The following is a 23,554-nucleotide window of genomic DNA, read 5'->3' on the forward strand; positions in this document are numbered from 1 at the left end:
GCCACTACATGTCTGTCTTCATGTAAAGAGAGAAGAAAAAGATGAGTCACATAACAAGGACTTTTTTGGTTGAAGCTTAGTTAGTTCAGTGGTTCAAACAAAGAGAATTGTTACATTTGGCGGACAAAAAGGATGACAAGGCTACCATCCCCTCTTCCATTAATATATTTGGTGCATGCATTTGTTTTTTCTCTTGCTACTGTATTTCCATGAATTGGTTAGTAATAGCTGCATTTGTTTGGACCAGTGGTTCTGATCGAACTCTCTGTTCACATTGCAAAGGAAGAGAAGCTGAACTCTATTGCAAGACTGTAGCTAATGGTATACAATACGTTTTGTTGATTTCATACGTCTACTCTAAAGGTCTGCTGGAAGAACTTATCTGTCTTTTCCATAAATAAGATTTTAAGTAAATGAACTGGATTACTTGCAGTGTCCGAGTTAGAGAAACTTTTTGGGAGGCTGTGGACACAGTGCCAGGAGTGTCAAGGATCTCTTCACCAAGATGTTTTATGCACTAGGTGCTCCTTCACTTTTGCCTTTACTTCCTTTCCTTCTCCTATGGAATATTTTAACACAATTGTACGGGGATGAAATCGGCTCCTTCCAGAGCCTAGCATAGCATGTGAAGTACTATGCTAGTTCAATGATGTCCAATTGATGGCCTCAGTAGTTGAACTTACAGTACTTGCTTTGTTCTACCATTGATGTGGTGATTGCCTTTTGTGTTGGCTGTCTGTTTTGTTAGTCGGGACTGTCCAATATTTTACCGGAGGAAAAAGGCACAAAAGGACATGGCAGAAGCGAAGGTCCAGTTAGATCGGTGGAGCTTCTAGCATTCTTTCGAGGCAGGTGTATAATTTTGCACAAATCCGATCTCATGAGTTGTAGCATTGCAGAGTTAGTTATAGTCCACGGAAGTTGTTAGACGAGAAGTTTTGCTTGTATTCTAAGAAATTCTCATCGTTGCTTGAAAAGAACGAAATTTTTAATGTAAAATTTGGTTATTTTTCATTTGTACAAGAGTCCTGATCCTTCTCCCTCACTCGGATGATTTTGAAGAGGAAAGTAAGGATTCTTGTAATCTTCTTGTATTTGTAAGTAATGAATATATGTAGAGATCCACACCGAACCCCACTTTTCAATTATGGTCACCTATAGATAGAAGAATGGATCCCTCTGCAAATGAAACCTAACCAAAACAATATACAGTCCACCAATTATGTTCTAATGTCTGTGTTTTCTTCAATCGTCTGTACTACCAAATACCAACCAACCAACCAACCAACCAATCTCCCTTTGTTGCACTAAAATATTTTAGGAAAATTAAGAGGAAGAAAAAAATTACTTTCTTAAATAAATGTCCAGTGCGTAAACAAAGGCCTGACAAAAGATGCATGTTTTTTGTTAAAAAAAATCAAACTTTTTTTGACAATCTAATAGAACTCATTGCCATTGATTTGCATATTTTTAAAGGCTTAAATTTGTGTGCCAGACACTTATTTATTTAGGGGTTGAGGAAGTATCATATTTGGTTGTTATTTTAAACATCTGTTCTTAGACAGTGCTGTAAGCTGGAGCCTCATCGGGGGCTATTTTGCACAAGCTAAAGCCTGAGAAAAATGGCCCAAGGGATTTATTTATTTATTTTTTGATCGTTTGCACAAGCTAAAGCCTGAGAAAAATGGCCCAAGGGATTTTATTTATTGATCGTTTAACAAGGCCCGCAGGCGACCAAGGGAATTTGCTCTTTGTAGTTATATAGCATTTGCCTCTCCTTGTCACTTTATCTTTCTGGGAGTGAACAGGTTCAAATCTTTCATAAGTTTTAAGTATCCAATTATTATTACTCCCTCTGTTCCCTTTTAAGAATCCAGTATTCTATTTTAGGTTGTTCTTTAATAAGTATTCATTTTATAAATTAATGAGTACAAATTGATAAAAAATTTATTTTACCCCTAAAAGTAAATTTTATTTTGAAAAATTAGTAGGTAAAAGTTGTAACTTTTAGAATATAATAATAATGTCTCCATAAAAAATTGAATTTAAGAAATAAGACTCTTAATAAAAAGGGACAGAGTACATAAACAAGATGGGTACCACAACCCACGGGTATATCCATTGGGGCCCAGTAATGATTCCCACAGATTTTTGTGAACAAATCATGCACATTATCTTTGTAGGGCCTATATCGGAGTCTCACAATGATCCAAACCGATCATTTTTTTAAAAATATTTTTTGGAGAGTTCCCATAAAAAATCAATTCCAACGGATATCGGTAAGGGCTTTCTCAGAAATTATAGGGCGAATCATTCTGTTTTGCTCTACGATTTCTGAGAAAGCTCTTACCGATATCCGTTGGAGCTGATTTTTTACAGGAACCCTCCAAAAAATATTTTAAAAAAGATGAGCAGTTCGGATCATTTTGTGGGACCCCGATATGAGCTCACAAAAATATATGCGCATGATATGTGCACAAAAGTATGTGCAAGTAGCACTGTTGTCCAGGGCCGAACCTGCATCCAAGAGAGAGAATCTGTCCTCTGATCTACTTAATAGAAAAGCAACTCAACGAAGAACAGATCATGGCAATAACTCCAAATTACTTTCAAACAAGGCATTGGAAAAATTCCAAACAAGTGCACTATCAAATTCTTGTTCCATTGTGATTCTATACAGCCAACCTTGAATTACAACAAGAAATATGACTTACAAACAGCAAATTAAACACAATGTACATAAACGCAAGGGCAACATTGTTTCCCACCATAAATCTATAGATCATGAATACAGTCTAAGACGAGTTGTAATGGGCTTCCGGCACATGGGGCATTGCGAAATGGTAACACCACAATCCTTGCAAGTCTAAAATGAGAAAATTTTCAAAGAGCAAGAATGATAGGAACACATAGCAACAAAAATACTATTTCTAATGGTAAAAGCAAGAATGATAAGATCATACCTCAATAAATGTCCAATTAAATAACATAAAGTTGCACAATGCAAAACCTTCGCAATGAGGAAAAATGAAGGATATTTTTGTAGTATTCTCTTTCCATGAATGTCTACAAGGAGGGGTGTTTTAAGAGCATAAGCATAGATATCCTATATCAGACAGTTATGCTACATTGTTTCTAGTAAAGCAATTTTCGCACATCAGATTTTGATTTCTGTGCTGAAATTGGATATTATCTTGGACGTAGAAGATCAATGGCGGTACATAATGTCACATAATTAGCTCTCTCTCTCTCTCTGTGCACTGAAATTGGATATTCTCTTGGACATAGAAGATCAATGGCGGTACATAATGTCACATAATTAGGACTCCCTCCCTCTCTCTCTCTGGATATCCCGTGTAAACGAGTACCCCCTGAAATACCGGAACTACAATGGAGAAACAGGTAGCTAGTGTACGGTTGATTGGAATGAAGCTGGCATGGAAAGGTTATTCCCTTGGAATATTGTTTCCAAACACTCAGTTCATTAAAAGGATGACGGAATGAACATCACAAATAGACGTATCATTCATTAACCAATTTAGGTGAATGCTCATTCCACTGAGAGGTCAAGGAATGACCATTTCATTACTTGCCAAAACCATTCCAGCCAACCAAACACTACCTTAGCCTAAAATCAAATCTTTGTCCCTTCTTAGCAACTCCTGACCAGATGGAGTCAACCAAACACTAACATGTGGCTGATTTGTCATAGGAAACTTTCTAGGATTGGTTCTTGGGGTATTAATGCAGACATTGTGTGTTTCCTTATCATGGTGCTGAGGAAACGCATAATCACTCGTTCTTTGGCTGTCAGTTCTCCTCACAATAATGGCAGGTGCTTCTAAGGAAATGTGGTCATGACAGGGTACGACGTGTTATGGACTCTGAGTTGCTGCGACCGTGTGGGCATGCCCACCAGGTTGGCAAAGGATAGGCTCTGCATAAAGCTGGTTTTCAGACTTGCTCTATCGGCCTCTAAAAGAAATGGAGAATTTTCCAACAAAAATACAGGATGTGGAAGGAGTCATAGCAAGGATCAGTGCTGATCTAAGGGCCTGTATGTATGGCTGAAGCAGATTGCAGCCATTAAAGAGAATAAAGGTTTGGTAGGGTTTGGTGAAATTTCTCATTGGATTTTTGGTGGTTGATTTTCGTATGTTTCCCATTTCAGCTAGCTGATTGAGGTTAGACTAGTTTGCTGCTTGTTTTTCTGTTTGCTTTTTTAGTTGTAGTCTCTAGAGGCTATGTGTGTGGAGTGTTTTGGGGGTAGATTTCAAGGGCATGCCATTGGTGTTTTCTTTGTGGTTATATAGTTCAAGGGCATGCCATCTTCCCCTTAGTTGATCCGGAAATCACTACAACGTAATTGTAAGTGTTGATGTTCAGACCAACAAAATAACTCAGAGGGAAATGCTTACCAGATGACCACATCCAAAAGCCATATCCTTGGAGTTTGTCAAGCAAATGGGGCAGGCCTAGTAAAACACAACCAACACAATTTTTACAACCATGAGCACTACCTATTTTCCCCAAATGAAAACAATGAAGTTTACCTGTTCTACTGGTGTTTGATCATCTGACTCAAAGTTGCTCATGTGTGGAATTGCTTTAACCGCATTATCGTGGTCTATAACTTCACGCGGAGGAGGAAGAGGCTTTTCCCATCGAGCTCCTACATTTCTACAGAGTTCATGAAAGGCTAGCATTTCAGTAAATTCTTGGAATATTAAATATTACCAAAAATAGTACAGCTTTTTCAGCCTTACTCAAAGTACTGCCGGCTTAGGGCAGCTCTGTACTGTAGTGGAATTTCCATTAGAGCAGCAAGAGCAAAAGCTGCTTCCTTTTTCGACACATCAGCATTCTCAGACATGATTTTTGTGAAATTCACGAACTGCAGGAGAGGGCACAAATTACACCGAGTATAAATAAAATACGCCGTCATCCTTTCCCAGTTTGTTCAGAAAGTTCAGCATGGAACAGAACATTTACTTACAAAATATCACTGCACCAATGTTTAATTGAATGTGGAAAAACAATGGAATACATGGAATTAAATAGACAAAGACACAAAAAAGAAAAGAGAAAAAAAGGAACGTAAGAAGCTCCCCACTAAGAAAATAGAGGGTATATATATAGTTGTAAACAAAGCAGAAGGTTGATAGGGGCCCACAATGGAGTCCACACCCGTGTCAGCGTAACACTGAGTGGACACATTGGTTTAGTACTAAAGCTTTACCGGGGATCAGAATTCACTTGTTTTGTAAAATGTATTGTAATGATCAATCCGTAATCCTTTTTGAGGCAACAAATCCCGTCGCTCATAATATCAGCAATATAGAACTTCACACGTGTGTTGGCCAATACCTATTGCCCGATATGGACGAATGCGACCTATACATGCACCGTACAGACCGGTAAGACCACGACTTTATCAGAACCCTATTCTTTAAGCAACCACAGGTTGTGTCACACCCCCTTGAGAATGATTTTCCTTCTTTCCGGGCTTATAGAGTTCACCACTAGTCATCCGAGCTCACCTTAATTTTATTTACAAGTCTCTGACACCCTATCCGAGTAATAAATCACGAGTCACCACCACAACCTTCCTACTGAAAGCCTTGTGTCACGTCCTGGGGGTACTGAAGATTTGGGCTACAGTTCCATCGAGAAACCATGATGCATATCGATAGCCTCTTTGCGAGCCCACTAACCCTGGTGGCATGGAGAGTCTTCCCATAGATTATCACCATCACCTCAGGTATCGAGTTAACTTAACAATGTGAGGAAGAGAAAAGAGGAACCAGGAGAGAAGAGAGACACAATGAAGGCTAAGAGGGGGAGCATATTTAATTAGAATTCTCTCTATTATTAGGTGTCATTGTACAAATGAGATTTACAGTACATAATACCCACATAACACTGGACGCAAAACACACAACATACACAGAATGAAATAAATTCAAAGAAGCAGCAGGATCTCCATAATTGATGCGTGCACATATTCAAAGAAGAAGCCCAATCAACCTAATCTGATTTCGTATCAGATTAAAAAAGTTCAAAGTGAAAAAGGCAAAGTAATCCTACACATAACCAAGATCACAATCCAGACCATGAAAACTTGAGCTCTATCATTGTTTCATATGCAAGAGTGCTTCATCATCTGAATGCATCCACTGCAAGCTCTAAGAACCCACCGTGGTGATATACTTTTTCTGAACATCACCATGACATTATATAAACTAGCACAATTGTTTGGCAAAGATCACCACATAGATACAAGAACTTATACATCAAAGACATAACAGACCTGAAAATTGTCAAATGCACGTTGAGGAATGTTATCATCAAATTGTTTCATAGCATCCCATGGTCCGTCTCCAACACCAACCAATATGATTGAAAGAGGATATTGACTGTCATGATACTGCAACAAATTAACATTGAAGACATCAAGGGGAGTGAAGCTCATGAAATCTAATTCTTTTACCTTGCAGTAACTATGGAATTGACAGTGGCTTGTTCTTGAGGACTAAATCTTCCAGGTGGTGTATCAAGACTTGTAACCTGATTTCTTGTCACAAAATTTCCATCACATCAAAAAGCGCATATGAGTTTCATGATTCTGTTACTAATGAAACAATTTACACTTGAAAGCACGTAACAAACCTGTCCATCTGCAATGATGACGAGCACATGATATTGGCCATTGTTTTTCTCCACAATATCAATTGCAGCATCAATTACAGGTGCAAATGAGGTAGGACCTGCAATAAATTTGCGTAAGGACAACAAAACAGAGCCAAAGGCGTAGTTTTTATTACTGAGGAAAAAAATTAGCCGAATTATATTTCATTGAAAGCTCAAGATAAGAGTTGCAAATATCTGTATCAATGAGGAGATGACAAGCCCTTTCCAAAAATAAAAATTGAAGAGTCATGGCACAGCCCAATCATCTAGCAATACGCCAATACCTAAATCTAAAGGGCCTACTTCATTTTTTTAACAAATCAAATCTCTAAGAAAATCATTTTGGAGATAAGCAGTCTGATTGTTCATTAGACACACCATTGCAAGGCTAGAATAGGTATACTATGGTTTCGCCTAAGGTTTAAGGTGAATCTTAAAAGCATCAAGGCAAAAAATAAAGTTTCTTGCCGAGTCCTCATTATGTTGTAACACTTAGTATTGGAATCTTATTTTCAGCCCTCATAATGAATCTTAAGAGGTTACTGGTAATTCCTTCTACCAAACCATAAGAAAGCATCATGTCCCAAAGCCAATCGATTGGGTTCGGATGCAAGAATCCTTTTTTGCCTTCTCAGTCAAGGGAAACATGATCAATAGAATTTAATAGTCATCTTGTTCTTTCTGGTTCCAACATCCCATTCTACTTTAGGTCTTCCCCTCCCCCCACATTTCCATTAATAATGGTCATATTACTAAATGTACCGTTGCGCTACTGCTATCGGTTTTCGATAAAGGCATTCGTTACTAATACTATCTTCCTGTTCTTGCTATTTATCAATAGTAGCATGCTTATCTCAGCTCAACACATTTTTCTCATGTGTTGTTTCTTAGTTTCCAAAAAGTTCGTCCCATAAAACATCACTGAGCCCTTGACCTTGTAAGTAGTGTTCTACCCATTCAGCTTGGCTGGTATTTGGCGATTGCAAAATATGATAGAACGATCGCTCCACTTGACCAACCTACTTAGATTGTATGGGTCACATCATTTCTGACCTCTCCATTCTTATTAATAGAACCTAGACAAAAGCTTCGGCATCTCTTGGTTTTTAATCTTCACATTTGAGTTGATTCCTCTTTTTGTTTCTTATACCAAGAAAATGTCATCTTCCAAACACCACACTTAATTGACCATAAATTACTTCAATTACATTGCAAAAAACAAGGTCAAGGAGGACACATTCCAGACCTGATAACTTAAGGTATGGAACGATTTGTCTATAACGTGCAAGAGCTTCCTCAAATCCATGACAGTATCTATCCTGATAAAAGCTGAAAACGTGCTGATCGTGTGTTGATGCTACAACAAAAATAAGAGAAATACCAAGTTATTCGAACAGCAATGGGGAAGGCAGCAAACTGGTAATATAGTTGTGAACAAAGACTAACCATCACCAAATCCAAAACAAGGTATCAAGTTATCTTCATCAAAAGGAGACAATGTGCGGCCAATTATAGAGATCGCTTGTTCATAGGGGTTAGGCATGTTACCGATCGCATGGAGGCTTTTTCTGTTAAATGACTGCTTGCCTACAAGCAATAAAATGTCAAAAGATTTTTCTAACCGATAAGAAGTTACAAAATAAACACCACAGGTAATTATAAAATTACCTGTCCACTCATTGCTCTTTGTGAAGTCAATACCAAGTATCAGATTTGATGATTCAAGTCCAGCTTCTCTCAGTGCAGAGATTACCTATAAATACAAGTACACTTCAGTAAACCACAGGTACCACCTGAAGCATAATATATAAGAAAGAAAAAAATATCAATGGAACCTGGATACTTCAAAATTTGATTAGAATGGCGATATGTAGAACTTGATACCATTTATTGAGGTAACTCATTATGAATCTATGATGCTAATGACAGTTTCTTTTTCTCATGGCCATAAAATAAAAGAAGGTTTTGAGTACTAAGCAAACTCCGTCCTAGGCCTCCTTCTAGTCTGACTTCCTAGGTGGGAACCTGGATACTTAAAAATTTGATTAGAATGGCAATTTGTAGAACTTGATACCATTTATTAAGGTAACTTATTATGATGCTAATGACACTTTCTTGTTCTCATTGCTATATGGTCTTCCTTGGCTTCTCGATAGGCCATGTTTTTCTATACAACACAACCATTCACCATTCTTCTTGCTTGATATAGCGACTAGCCTCCAAGTGCAACCAACTTCCACCTTGAACGGAAAAAGAAAAGCCAAGAATGCTGGCAATCATTATAGAAGTAAGAGGATGTTCATCAAGCCAAGTGACATTTGCCATATGTTGTGATGAGGATTGTAGTCAAATATCAGTAACCAATTCACTACATAAGCATAGATTGTGTATGTCTAAAACTGAACATTTGTCTACAGCTTAACTTAATTTGCTATCAGAACAACTAAAGAGATAACCAAAACAAACAAAGACCCTGGTAGAGTCAAGAACAGCTACACATACACACTACTGAAATCTGAACAAAGACCTGCAAACTAACTCAGAATTTGCTATTAACTTCAATGCAGATGACATATGTTCTTTAAATTCATTTGAAAACTTATCTATTGTCCTCACACGAGTGAATCCTCTATTTCCCAAGAGCATTACTCAACACTTGGGAAAAAATATCCTCATTGTCTTTCCTAAGTTTGACAATGGGTGGAATAGCCTCTCTGGCATCAAATGTCATGACAAACATATTAAATAAAGACTCCTCCACTGATGTTGTAAACAAAAAATCTTTAACAAAAATAAAAATATATAACCTACATATACAGAGTTCTGTAATAACTAAAACCTCATCCAAGGAGCTGTAATTATCAGCTATAAAGGGGACTTGATGCTTTCCTTGATGGTCAGGATCCACTGAACTTCTTGCATTTGAAGAGGGGTGACTTTCACGTTTTCTGTGATAGTTAGGATCCATCGAACTTCCTGCATATGAAGGGTGACAAGTATCTGCATAAGAAGAGGGTTGATATGGAGACTCGTCATGAGTATCATCCGGCACAGATTCACTGTTCCCCATTAGCTGGATTTATTTTCCACTTCTGTGATGAAATTGTACTGCATAGCGAGTATGAGAAGACAAGGTCTCATATTATAGAGAGTTATATGAAAGAGTTGTATCAAATTAGAAACAACTACTTCATTGGATGTTGTGGTTCTCATAAGAATGACAAGACAAGGAATCTGTTTCTGCTAGGAATTTTTTATACAAACTGAGACAGCAAACTCCTCTAAATGTGTTATAGCAAGAAAGTTTATAAAAGCTGAATGAGGATGGTGGTGTCCAAAATAGGAAAGGAGTGTACTTCTCCAAAAAGAGACAATAAATTTTAAAAATGTTGATGTGGATATGGTATGGTAAGATCTACAATTGGGTTATTCAATCTCCCCACATGGTAAATGCCATGTTACTCCACAACATCGAGAAAATGATTGAACAAGTATGATGGCAGCAAACATTGAAAAAATCTTGTCGTACCTTTTCTTCTAGGCCTTACTGTGCCAAATTAAAGATCTTTATTTATGGGAACAATGAATCTTAAGATAACGCAAGAATACCAAAGACCTTGAAACACATTGAGCTAGCATTGCTACTGTTTTAAGTACTGATTCTTGGAAAAAAACTAACGAACAAAATTGAAGAACAGAGAATGCTGAAACAATTACTCGTACCTAGAGAATCTTATTTTATCGATCGATCGATCGAGAGAGAGAGAGAGAGAGAGAGAGAGAGAGAGAGAGAGAGAGAGAGAGAGTTTTCAAGTGTTGGAACAACTAAGGTACTAAGTTTCAAAAATAAATGTTTCTACAGTGCTAGAACAGTTTAAGGAGAATTGGCACTTTCCAGTTCATGATAGCGAGACATTACGTAGTTCGGCACAAATGTGCCTACACGTCTACGGGCAAGATAGATAAATTCCACTATGTTGATAGTGAAAGAGTACAAACCCACTCGGTCACTCCCTTCTCTCTACAAGCTAACCCACTTGAAGAGGGATCTTGCCGAACAGGAAGGTATTACCCCCGAGCACGTGCGTGACATGTGCGCCGATAAGGAACACCATGGGCAGGTACACGGTTGGGCCGATCAAACACGAGAAGGTGTCCGGCGATGTTGCTAAACACTGGGTGCAGTTATACCATGGTGCAGAGCACCAAGGTGACATCGTACAAACCGTAGCAGGGCTGCCTTAAGCGGTATGGCGGTGGACGCATTCTGGAATGTTCTAGAAGGAGAGTCCAACGTGGTAGGCAAGTATCCCGTGAATAAGGGATATAGATTGAGTTCCCAAATGGGAGAGAATTCAATATGAGCTAGGTTTCATAACGTGAAAGGAACCCTAGGCAGAGAAAGAGACTTAGGGAGCAAGTAAGCCTACATCTATAAATAAGAGGTAACACCCATGAGTAGAGATACGCTGTTACTTAGTGTCATACTGATGTAGGACAGAATTGAAACAGGATGAAGATGATCAAAATACAAAGGAAAGGAGCTGTTTGGGACAACTAATAGTTATCCGTGAATAGTAATTTGTACGAAGGAGAGCAAGGGTTAGAGAAGAATAGACGTAGGCATCAAACATAGAAAACTCAAGGCATCACACCTAGGGGCTCTTTAGCATCACACCAAAGAAAGGATTGCATCACACAATTAAGAGCTTGAAGGCTACTCAATTTTTATTATTACCCATCATTCATTCTAATGTCATTTGGCTCTACGTCGAAAAGCTTTGGAGGCAATTTGTTGCCCTCCAATGGTGTATTACTTTCTGAACCAGCAGCTGGTTGCTCTAGTTTGTTGGTCTCAAGAGAACAAGGAACACAAGATTCTTGTGTTGCAACTCTAGCCACTTCAGCAACAATATTGGCGACCGCTTGCAAGTCTTTTACTTCATAAATTGGAGCATTTTCAACCTTTTTCTTCCACCTTGGGTAGATTTAAGACATAATCAGTTTCTTGTAACATCAACCTTGTAGAGTTTGTCCTTTTGGTTTTGGAGTGACTTGCTAGTCACTAGCTTGTATTGGTTTTGGCAGTTTTGTAATGGGCTTACCACTGGTGTCAAGTCTAGCAATGTTTAGGAGTGAACTTTCCACGACTCTATTACCAATGTTAATGGCGTGAAGTCCCTGCAAACACTCTTCAAACACATTGCGAACAAGTTTGGAGTTAACGCGCTACTCACAAACCTATACTAGACAGTCCTTAACATGATAATAGGTAGGCATATACTTCTCTTGGAGCTTAGCTTTCATCCCTTGCCATGTGTTTATCGGTGGGAATTCAATTCTTATAATATGACCTTGAAGACCATACCACCACCTCTGTGCCAACCCAACAAATTTAATCTTCTCGAAACTTATTCTTCGATCATCCATCATCTCATGGTATTCGAAAATATCCTCAATTGATGCAAGCCAGTTAGAGAACACCTATGAAGCACGGGTACTTCGAAAATGTCGCCGTACTCGTACCCGTACCCGTACCGGGTACTGGTACGGCGTGGGTACGGCAAGGGTACGGCACGGGTACGTTTTAGCCCAAAATGAAATTTTTTCAAAATTTCTGGAATTTTTTTGTAAATAATTATAAAATGTGGGCTTATTGTGTAATTTATTTGTCATTTATAAACACCTCTCTCTTTGTTCATCTCTCTCTTCGTCTCTCTCTGTATATTTTTTTTATCGATCGGAATAGTCTCTCTCTTTGTATATATGTACAAATGTATGCATGTGTAATGTATATGTATATATGTATCCGAAATTCTGAATACTAATAGATATTGTTAGATGATGGATCTATTTGTATCTAGTGTAATTATATGTCTTATCATGTAATTAGTTTAAGTATCTAGGACCGTAGTGCAATTATTATACAGCTTGTATATATATATTTTACGTTGAATGAAATTAACTCTAATGGGTTTTCTCCCTATTATGATTACCCTAAAACTGAACATGGTATCAAAGCGATAGAACCTGGCGACCTACGACGTTCTTCTCGTCGCTGCGTGAACAGTACTTTATGGTGAACAGTGATCGTGAACAGTGGTCGCGTGAACAGTGATCGCGTGAACAGTGCTTTGTGAACAGTTCTTCGATCAGTCGGGGCTTGCCGTCACCGTCGATCAGATCTGTTCTCGCCGATCAAATCTAATTTTTTTTTTTTCTTTTTCAACACTGTTTCAGTCAGATCCGAAGGTATTCAGTTGATTTGTTTTGAGGTTCTAGGGTTTTTGGAACCTTTATTTATTATTTTTGGATTTCTAAAGTTGCTGGGAACATTGTTTATTGTTTATTTGGCATTATTGTTCTGCTTTCAAGATGTCAGAAGAGAAAAAACAGGCTTCCGCTAGTGGCAAGGATGAGTTGAGTCGTGTAGGGACTCTGGATAACTCTCCACTAGATATTTGTCCCATCAAACTGGATGGCACAAATTATTTACTTTGGTCTCGTACTTTTACATTAGCCATTGAAGCTAAAGGGATGTCTGAGTTCATTGAAGGCCATGTTACTGAGCCTACTACTGATATTGAACTCAAGACGTTTAAGTCTCGTCGATCTTTAGCCATGACTTGGTTGTTTAATTCTATGAAGGCTGATATTCGTAGTCCTTTCTTGCTTCTTAACACTCCATATCAGATTTGGACTATTGCCACACAGACTTATTCTCAGCAGGGCAATGATGCTCAGTGTTTTGAGTTGCGAAAGCGACTTCGTACTATGGATCAACACAATCGATCTGTTGCTGTTTACTTTGCTGATCTTAGTGGGGCCTGGCAAGAATTTGATTATTATCAGGGGTTTCAAACAGTCTGTTCCGTTGATGCTGGTGCTTGGTTAAAAAGAATAGAGAAAGAGCGTGTGTATGACTTTCTTGCTGGTCTTGATGTGGAGTATGATCCAATTAGAGTGCAGGTGTTGGGTCGTGTTCCGTTTCCATCTTTGGGCGAGGCCTATGCCATTGTTCAACAGGAGGAGAGCAGAAGGGGTGCTATGTTACAAGCTCCTACTTCTGATCGTTCTGCATTGGTTGCTATTCCGCAGGGACAGTTTGGGTCTGGCAGTGGAAAGTCTCAGTCTGGTACTACCAGTGGGACCATAGACCGTATGTCACTCCAATGTGATTATTGCCACAACACTGGACATACCAAGGATTTCTGTTGGAAGTTACATGGTCGTCCTTCTCGTGGGCGAGGCAGTGGACGTGGAGGTCGAGGTCGTGGTCCCGGGCGTTCTCAGGCTCAGGCACATGTTTCAGAGTTTGCTACCTTGTCTGATTCTGGGTTCAGTACAGGAGTTCAGTCACCTTCTGATTCTGCTGGCGGTTTCTCTCAGAGGGAGATGCAAGCTCTCAGGCGTCTTATGGCTCAGGCTGATTCTTCTTCTACTATAGCTCCTACTTCCACAGCAGCTCCTACTGCATCCTATTTTGCTCATTCAGGTATTCCAGCTAGTGCATTTACTGCCTCCTCTGGTATTCCTTGGATTACCGATTCTGGTGCTTCAGATCATATGACAGGTTGTTCCTCTGTTTTTGATTCTTATTCCACTTGTTCTGGCAAGGATAAGGTTCGAATTGCCGATGGATCGTTCTCTGCTATTTCAGGGAAAGGTTCCGTTCGCTATTCTCCCTCTATCTCTCTCTCTTCAGTCCTCCATATTCCAAACTTTGCCACTAACCTTCTTTCAGTTAGTAGTTTTACCCATTCTGCAAACTGTTCTGTGACATTTTTTCCTACTCACTGTATCTTTCAGGAACTGGAAACGGGGAAGGTGATTGGCAGTGGTAAAGCACATGGTGGTATCTATGATATGGAGCATGCACCTCATCCATCTCAGCCATTTTTATCATGTGGACAAGCTCTACGGGCAGATATGAGTTCCACTCTTTCTTTGTTACATCGGTGGCACCGTAGATTGGGTCATCCCTCTTTTGGGATATTAGAGAAACTTTTTCCTACTTTAGTTAAACATTGTCCTAGGGATCAGTTTTTTTGTGAAGCCTGTGAGTTTGGAAAACATAAACGCTCTTTTTATGCACCTATTAATAAACGAAGTGATTCTCCATTTATGGTTATCCATTCTGATGTTTGGGGTCCTTCTCCTGTTACTTCTTTAAAGGGCTATCGATGGTTTGTTACTTTTATTGATTGTTATTCTCGTGCCACATGGGTGTACTTACTCCAATCAAAAAATGAGGTATTTTCCTGCTTCAAATCTTTTCATAAGATGGTGTGCACTCAATTTGATACACATATTAAAATTCTTCGGAGTGATAACGGGACCGAGTATATTGATAAGATTTTTCGGATATATCTAGATGATAATGGTATTATTTTTCAGACGACTTGCGTTGACACTCCACAACAAAATGGAGTCGCTGAGCGTAAAAATCGTCATCTTGCTGAGGTCGCTCGATCTCTTTTGTTCACTATGAATGTTCCCAAATATTTATGGGGAGAAGCTATTTTAACTGCTACATATCTTATCAACCGTATGCCATCAAGTGTCCTTAATTTTAAAACACCTATTGAGTGCCTGCCAAGCAGTTGTCGAGTTACGACTCTTCCACCTAGGGTGTTTGGTTGTGTGTGTTTTGTTCATGCCCCAAAAACTTCTAGGGGCAAGCTAGGACATAAAGCCCATAAGTGTATTTTTGTTGGGTACTCTCCTACCCAAAAAGGCTATAAGTGTTACGATCCTTATTCAAGGAAGATGTTTGTCTCTATGGATGTTACCTTTTGGGAAACAGAGGTTTTTTATTCTCCCTCTAAACCATCTCTTCAGGGGGAGCATCAACAGGAGGAAGAGATGTTTACCTTTTATAATCATAGTGAGGGGGAGAAATTTTTCTATGATCATAGTGAAGGGGAGAAGGAAAACACTAGAGAGGAACCAGTATTTGTTGAAAGGGAAACACATGATATTGGTGGTGACATTGAGGAACAACTACCTGCACGACAACGACTGCAGGGAGCTGGCTTACAGAGGTATGCTAGACGGAAAAATGGAAAGTCTTCATGTACGTTACCACTTTGTCAATCACAATCACCCAATCCAGTTCCAAATTCCTCAGCTGACTCTTCTGGTAATGATTCTTCTCTTATTGAACCTCCTCCTATGGATCCTGACAATCTTCCTATTGCTATTCGAAAAGGTGTTAGATCTTGTACTCAACATCCTATTTCACAGTTTGTTTCTTATGACTGTTTGTCTCCTTCGTACCATGCATTTGTCTCTTCTCTTTCTTCTATATCTATTCCACAGAATTGGCAGGATGCATTCAAGATACCTAAGTGGAAAGGAGCTATGGTAGAAGAGATGACGGCTTTGAAAAAGAATGGCACCTGGGATCTAGTGTCACTTCCAGGAAGGAAGAAACCAGTGGGCTGCAAGTGGGTGTTCACTATTAAGCAAAAGGCTGATGGTACAGTTGAGAGATACAAGGCAAGGCTTGTTGCCAGAGGTTTTACTCAAACTTATGGTATTGACTATGAGGAGACGTTTGCTCCGGTAGCGAAGATGAATTCTGTGCGAGCTCTTCTCTCGTGTGCTGCCCACTTGAATTGGCCTCTTCAACAGTTTGATGTGAAAAATGCATTTCTCCATGGTGATTTAGAGGAGGAAGTTTATATGGATATTCCACCAGGTTTCTCTTCTCTTGCAAGTGAAGGAAAGGTGTGTAGATTAAAGAAGGCACTTTATGGGCTGAAGCAGTCACCTAGAGCCTGGTTTGGCAGGTTTTCTAAGGCTATGCTGAGTTTTGGTTACAAGCAGAGCCATGCAGATCATACGATGTTTATCCGGCGAAGTAATGGTAAGATTGCTGCCCTTATTGTTTATGTTGATGACATAATAATGACAGGCAACGATGTGAGTGAGATTCATAACCTTAAGTCTCGTCTAGCTCAAGAGTTCGAGATTAAGGACTTGGGATTATTGAGATACTTCCTTGGAATGGAAGTAGCGAGGTCTGATAGAGGTATCTTTATTTCCCAACGCAAGTATATACTTGATTTTTTGGAAGAAACAGGCATGTTGGGCTTTAGACCTGCAGATTCTCCTATTGAGGCGAATCATCATCTTAGTAGAGATGTGGGGGAGCGTACTGATAAAGAGAGGTATCAGCGACTTGTGGGTCGACTAATATACTTGGCCCACACTCGACCAGATATTACTTATGCAGTAGGTGTTGTTAGTCAGTTTATGCATGATCCTCGTACTTCACATCTAGATGCAGTTTATCGTATTTTGAGGTATCTAAAATCAGCTCCAGGAAAAGAAATTTTGTTCTCTAATCATGGTCATTTGCGATTGGAGGCATTCACTGATGCTGACTGGGCTGGTTCTGTGGATGATAGGCGCTCTACTTCTGGCTATTGCACTTTCCTTGGGGGTAATCTGATTACCTGGCGAAGTAAGAAGCAATCGGTAGTCGCTAGGTCTAGCGCAGAAGCTGAATATAGAGCTATGGCTAATGGTGTTTGTGAGCTCTTGTGGCTCCAAACTTTGTTACTTGATTTGGGGTTTGCTGATAGTGTTCCGATGAAACTTTACTGCGACAATAAAGCTGTCATTAACATTGCTCATAATCCCGTTCAGCATGACAGAACGAAGCACATAGAGATTGATCGACACTTCATCAAGGAAAAATTGAACGAGGGTTTGATATGTATGCCGTTTGTGAGATCTGAAGATCAGTTAGCTGATATATTCACAAAAGGGCTGGGTAGCAAGAGTTTTCATCCTATTGTGTTCAAGTTGGGCTTGATTGATATCTTCACACCAACTTGAGGGGGAGTGTTAGATGATGGATCTATTTGTATCTAGTGTAATTATATGTCTTATCATGTAATTAGTTTAAGTATCTAGGACCGTAGTGCAATTATTATACAGCTTGTATATATATATTTTACGTTGAATGAAATTAACTCTAATGGGTTTTCTCCCTATTATGATTACCCTAAAACTGAACAGATATGCAGTAGATATGCATATCATATTTGTACTGATTTTGCTTTTTGTTGGTAAAATGGGTTTATATTTCATTTTATGCAATAAAAAATAGAAAAACTATATATATATATATATGCCGTACCCCCGCCGTACCCGTACCCTACTTTTTTGGGGTTTTGCCGTTTCCTGTACCCGTACCCGTACCGCGTACCGCGTTCCGGTACCCGTGCTCCATAGGAGAACACCCTACGATTACTTCTTCCATCAAAATCTGGAACTTCTATCTGATGGCTCAAGGCGTATTGTGGAGAAACCGTAAGCTCTGATACCAAATTGACGTAGGACGGGATTCAAATAAGGCTAATGAGAGAGTAGGGTGGAGACAATCAATGCATACTTGTAGATCCTTTACCACAACACTAAAAGTCCCCCAATGGGTTGTGCAAATGCATCTTGAATTACAGATTTAGTCTCGATGAAAGAGAGGGTACTTCCGGGAATCTTAGAAATCGAGTGCATCAATGAGGCATCGTGATCCGTGCCAAATCTGGAAGCATGAACCGGGATCCTAAATCTAGAAATGCCATTTCCTTGAATAGACAAAGGAAGGAGCGAACTATTTGGATTTCGATGGTTTCCACTTGAACCAAGGATAGTATAAGTGTCCTGTCCATCAGGCAACATATTTATATTGATAACTAGATTCTTTTCCCTACGATCTTCCATTATTTTGGTGCCCTTTCTTAACCCTTCGGAAATGTCCATCCCCCATTCGCAACTAAAGAGTTAATGTGTTGCAAAGCTTGGTGTTTTGCAGTGTCAGACATATGACGGAGGGAGAAGAAGTGACAAGCGGTTGAAGAGAAAGCGATCACAGATAGTCGGTCATTCAGCCCCAGATTCTGAATCACGAAACCCATGGCCCGCTTTAGTGATGCTAGTTTGGTCAATATGCTAAAGAGCCCCTAGGAGCAATGCCTTGGGGTTTCTAGGTGTGATGCCTACGTCTATTCTTCAAGGATAACTATTTGTTGTCCAAAACAACCCCTTTCCTTTGTGTTTTGATCATCTTAATCCTCTTTCAATTCTGTTCTACATCAATTTGGTATCAAAGTGAGAGTAGCATTATGTCTACACAATTTGGCAGGCCTTTTAGAGGAAGATTAACCAAGTTCCAGCGTAACGAGCTTCTTTTTTAGATTGTGGAACAACTTTATAGTTTTAGTTATCGGCTTAAATCTCTTTAAGATTCGTGGTCTATTAAGATAATAGTATGATTGTGAAGAGTAAAACGAAGTTTGCTCCAACGTAGAACTTCATGACCAGATTTTCAAGAATGAAATGGCTCATATCGATGAGTCCAAAGAACCTCAACATTCTTACATCAGTGCTCTTGAAGAGGCTCAAATTAAAAGCATTGAAGGTAATGTTTCATGTTTTGCTGTTATGGGAGAAGTGAAGGAATCAGTTGCTGGTCCTGCATTTCCTATGTGCTTGGAGAATACCTGCTCAATATGTTTGGCAACATGAAACACAGAGATGTCCAAGCCATTATCACTGCAGAATGCTCCCATTCTTTCAACTTTTCACTGTATCACTTCAAACGCGAAACATGGCAAGTTTGGCAACCAAATCTGCCCCCTTTAGCAAAGTGGAATGAAATACCCTTGCAGACTCCCAGTTTGAATCTTCCATCTGATAGAGGACAAACCAATCTAGTAAATTGGGACCAAACTCACATTGCTAAAGTGGGCCATGGGTATCAAGATTCAGAATCTGGGGCCCATTCGCCAGCTGAGTCCGTTGCCTAGTTTGGATCACCCCGAATTCGATATGACCGACTGTCTGTGATCGCTTTCTCTTCAACCGTCTGTCGCCCCTTCCCTCTGCATCGGAGGTCTGACACTGGAAAACACCAAGCTTTGCAAGCTGCTAACTCTTTAGTCACGAATCGGGGGCTGCACATTGCCGAAGGGTTTAGAAAGGGCATCAAAATAATGGAAGGTCAAAGGAAAAAGAATCCAATTATATTTTGTTGTGTCCATGGTTCAAATGGAAACCAGTGAAATCCAAATTACAGTCCGTTCCTTCCTTTGTCAATTCACAAAAAATGACATTTCCATATTAGGATCCCGGTTCATGCTTTCAGGTTTGGCATGGACCACTATGCACTCGATTTCCAATTCCGGAGGTACCTTCTCTTTCATCAAGACTGAATCTGTAATTCAAGATGCATTTGCACAGTGCATTCAAGACTTTTGAGTGTTGTAGTAAAGGATCTACAAGTTTGCAGTGGTTGTCTCCACCCTATGCTTTTCTCAGCCTTATCTGAATCCCGTCCTACATAACATATTCATTGTTAGCTAGGTTTCTGCTCAGTACTAGATACTGACTTGGGCATCGAAGGGTCTTTGCCGACTAGAGGCAAAGGTACTCTCACGGTGGTTTCTCTTGCAGAGCTACGGTTCCGGTGAAGGGCACGTGCAACTGATCTCTAAGGGCGTTTACCAACACTACACTGATTTTCTCCCGGTACACCACTCTTTTTTTTGCAACACCTAGAACTCCAACAAGTTTCCTATTTTCAGGCAACCCACATAATCCTAGTTCCGGTACAATTGTTAAAACCCCTTTCTGGTTCATCATCGTGCAACCTTTTTGTTGGGTATGTCATCATGAGGTGTGGATTAGTTATTACTAAAATTGGGAAGGAATGGCCTTACCACGATACCATATTAAGGCATCTTACTAAAAACTAACTAGCAATGCATATGATAATTACCAAACTAATGTTTTAAGCCATGCATGTACAATGCATGAGTCGATTTTAGGTCCCGGAGGCAAAAATGCCAATTATAGCTACAGGTGTAAGAAACTGAGACTTGGTCGGAATCTCGGCCAGCATGCAACTTAATGAACATAGACCATAAAATGCCACCTAAGTGTATTAATAGTGACACATGGCCATGTCTATAAAAGAGCGCCAAACTGCTAGTGCTCACAGTGTGATTCCGTCGAGAAAATGACATCTGCATATGAGCTTTCTGGGTTTTGAGCCCGAACAAAACTAAAAAACTCACTATACACGAAAGTGAATACGGGAGGAATTACCATGCAATTGGAATCAAGAGGAAAAACCCTAACCATTGGGCCGGTCTTAAAGATCTCGAGTCACTGAATGGACCAAAATGCTCCATCCTTCGACGGTCACTCTCCAAGACTATCATGAAACGTCCAGAAACATGCTCAACATTCATTCCTATTAGTTCATGTACAATTATCATCAAACCTTCTGTTAGAACCTTACTTTCTAAATGGGAATCCTTCTAAAATGATGGGTAAGCCATCTCATGTCATGTAATTCTTTTGGAATGCAAAGTTCAATTTTTTTCTGGCAATTCTCTAGTTTTTTTGCTTGCCCATAGGTACAGATTTTTTGTCATGTATTGGAGCAAACATTCTAGAACATGGTACACTTCATTAAAAGTATACCGAATTAGCAATTGTGACAAATATTATTGATTAATTTCCTATGTCCTTCCCTATGGCTCTCTTTGCCTCTTTGGTTAGATGGAGTGTCCAACAAAGTAAACAAAATTGGGCACCAAATGCACTAGACTCCCATTTAAAGTCAGGTTGGGGTTAAGCTAGCACACAGGAAACCTTAACCCTACTCTTTCAGGACGTTGCGAGCACAGTATTTCTAGAGTTTAGTTTGCCTGAAATGGAAAAGTACCCCAGAAGGTAGAGCCATGTCATGAAAAGTGACATCTTTTAGGATTCCAGTTTTATCCACTTCATCTAATTGACTTCTCTTATATGGTCATTTACATGAATCAAAATGTCCTGGCTTTCATGTATTTGGAAGAATGAAGCCTCATCTTCTTCAAAAATATTGGAAAAGCTTTCTACTTAGCAACATGCATTCTGACATGTGAGAAAACAAATTTCAAATCTGATTAACTAAAATGTAGTACCGTACCGTGGTTCGTTATACTTTATCGAGTAATATCACTAAAAGGATGCATCTGTTTTCTTTTTTTTTTGTTGAACAAAATACAGAATTCGCTGACACCCCACCCATAATTAAGTACATTAACCTAACGGAGAGACAGCTATTATAGACTCGATCCTAATAACTTCTTCTTTATCCGAAAAATCAAAGCTTAAAAGGAAGAAATCGAGAGCAATATATACTGCAGTAAGCGAGAATTACAATAGATTCAACAAGTTGAGAAACCACACTAAAAACAACTCACTCTCAACCAAGATCAATGAAATAATTCAGTAATTCGATGTAATTAGAACACTCTGCCAATCTATACATGTATGTATGAGAGAGAGAGAGAGAGAGAGAGAGAGAGAGAGAACCAGGTGGTAATAGAGAGATCCGGAGATTCGATCATCCAAAGTCGATTCTACAGTTGGTTGAGCTTTCTGGTCTTGACTTCAACAGGCCAGTGGGTTGACGCCTAACTTTATTGGATGGAGATTTCTAATTTTACTTCTGTGGCGTTTCTTTTTTGGAGTATATTATATATATATTCCCTCCTTTCCATAATATTTGTCCGGTCCGTAAAACGAAGACGTAAAAATAATACTATTTTTGTAAAAAAAGTTTAAAAAAAAATCAACAATTTATTAGATTTCGATGAGTTCTTTTAACTTATGAAAAAAATTTAAATTTTTTCTCGAAAGAAATGCATTATTTTGTAGTCCTCGTTTCGCAGACCGGACAAATATTATGGGATGGAGGAAGTATATAATTTCTAATGCGTGCACTCGTTGAACTCCCCACCCGGCATATCGTTTCCACGTGGGCACCCTAACAGGAGAGAACAGTTGACCCGTTTGTCGGTATTTTTGGGGGTTGACTACGAGTCCATGACGATCCAAAATTATTAGCAGAGCTTATCAATCGGATATCATTTAATATAATTTTGGAGTACATTTATCTCGGAACATACTAACAAAATTACAATAACACCAAATTAGAACCCATTCTCCCATCTCTCTCTCAGACAAACGTACTCAAAAATCCTATCAAGTGACGTAATTGATATTATCGACGAACCATATGATAAACAGTTTGGACCATCAAAATGAGTTCGGAAACAGCCCACAAATGGCCCAACATAATGGTCTAGTCCAATTTCATGAACCGGAGAGGATCCTCTCCGAAAACTGAAAAATCATTCCATTATTCTCGTTTCAATTCATAGAGAGTAGAAGGAAAATTACAGATACACACCAATCGACTACATCCTTCTCACATATATGTGGAATCATAGGGTCTGTGTCGGCCTTGATGTTTGGGTTGTTCAAGCTTGACCATAAGTTTGGTTGCCCATTTACTATAAAGTAATAAAAAAACAAAAACATGCAAGTCAAAAATTCAAGGTCTTTTTTTTTTGGTCAATCAATAGAAGAGACATTTAATATCATATATAAAGTATATAGTACAAACCCGGGACACTATAGCAATTGTGAAAGTCCACGAGACAATCAAGCCCAGTTACTCAACCAATACAAGAAATAAGTTTGTTATAAGGTAGAGACAAAGAAAGAAAAGAAAAATCCTCTAAGGGAAGAACACTCACACACAGGTGGGGAGACTCAAACTCCTGACCTCCTAGTGAGATGCAAGAGTTTTGACCAACTGACCTAGTCCAAATTGGTTAATAAAAAAAAAAAAAAAGGTTAACATTGTGCTTTTAGTTTGAATCACATCAAAAATTTCAAAAATCAAAATGTAAATCTCGATGATAGTGCTTTATGATTATTCAAAGAAAATAACTTCTCTTTGTATTTTTTAAAACAAATTCTTTAATTAAGTCATTGTACTTTAATTTAT

General features: G+C 39.1%; 3 protein-coding genes across 5 annotated transcripts in view; 2 read left to right on the forward strand and 1 right to left on the reverse strand.

Annotated features, from left to right (window-relative positions):
• LOC131303605 (DNA polymerase delta catalytic subunit) overlaps window positions 1–1,172 on the forward strand; it is a 29,881-nt gene extending 28,709 nt beyond the window's left edge. Inside the window, exons 28-30 of the mRNA XM_058330553.1 lie at window positions 248–321; window positions 434–521; window positions 749–1,172. Coding sequence (XP_058186536.1) covers window positions 248–321; window positions 434–521; window positions 749–836 — 250 coding nt within the window. The 3' untranslated portion in view covers window positions 837–1,172. The remainder of the gene's footprint in view (window positions 1–247; window positions 322–433; window positions 522–748) is intronic.
• A 1,415-nt stretch (window positions 1,173–2,587) lies between these two features.
• Window positions 2,588–22,220, reverse strand: LOC131303606 (E3 ubiquitin-protein ligase RGLG3). Of its 3 annotated transcripts, none has more exons than XM_058330555.1 (12): window positions 22,072–22,220; window positions 9,530–9,666; window positions 8,359–8,443; window positions 8,137–8,277; window positions 7,937–8,047; window positions 6,670–6,767; window positions 6,491–6,567; window positions 6,311–6,416; window positions 4,767–4,894; window positions 4,554–4,680; window positions 4,419–4,475; window positions 2,588–2,866 (listed from the first exon to the last, which is right to left on the reverse strand). In XM_058330555.1, the coding sequence occupies exons 2-12, from the start codon at window positions 9,656–9,658 to the stop codon at window positions 2,783–2,785; spliced, it is 1,143 nt and encodes a 380-aa protein (XP_058186538.1). In that variant the 5' UTR covers window positions 9,659–9,666; window positions 22,072–22,220; the 3' UTR covers window positions 2,588–2,782. The 3 variants fall into 3 exon arrangements, with proteins under 3 accessions (XP_058186538.1, XP_058186537.1, XP_058186540.1); XM_058330554.1 differs by having other exon boundaries at window positions 9,530–9,798; XM_058330557.1 differs by having other exon boundaries at window positions 9,530–9,690; window positions 22,072–22,207.
• LOC131303608 (uncharacterized) lies at window positions 12,219–14,961 on the forward strand. The gene is made up of 2 exons (XM_058330558.1): window positions 12,219–14,185; window positions 14,500–14,961. Exons 1-2 carry the CDS (start codon window positions 13,066–13,068, stop codon window positions 14,532–14,534), a joined length of 1,155 nt encoding a protein of 384 aa, XP_058186541.1. The 5' UTR covers window positions 12,219–13,065; the 3' UTR covers window positions 14,535–14,961.
• Window positions 22,221–23,554: the final 1,334 nt, after the last annotated feature.

The sequence above is a fragment of the Rhododendron vialii genome, chromosome 10a, assembly GCF_030253575.1.
Source record: "Rhododendron vialii isolate Sample 1 chromosome 10a, ASM3025357v1".
Classification (NCBI taxonomy): domain Eukaryota; kingdom Viridiplantae; phylum Streptophyta; class Magnoliopsida; order Ericales; family Ericaceae; genus Rhododendron; species Rhododendron vialii.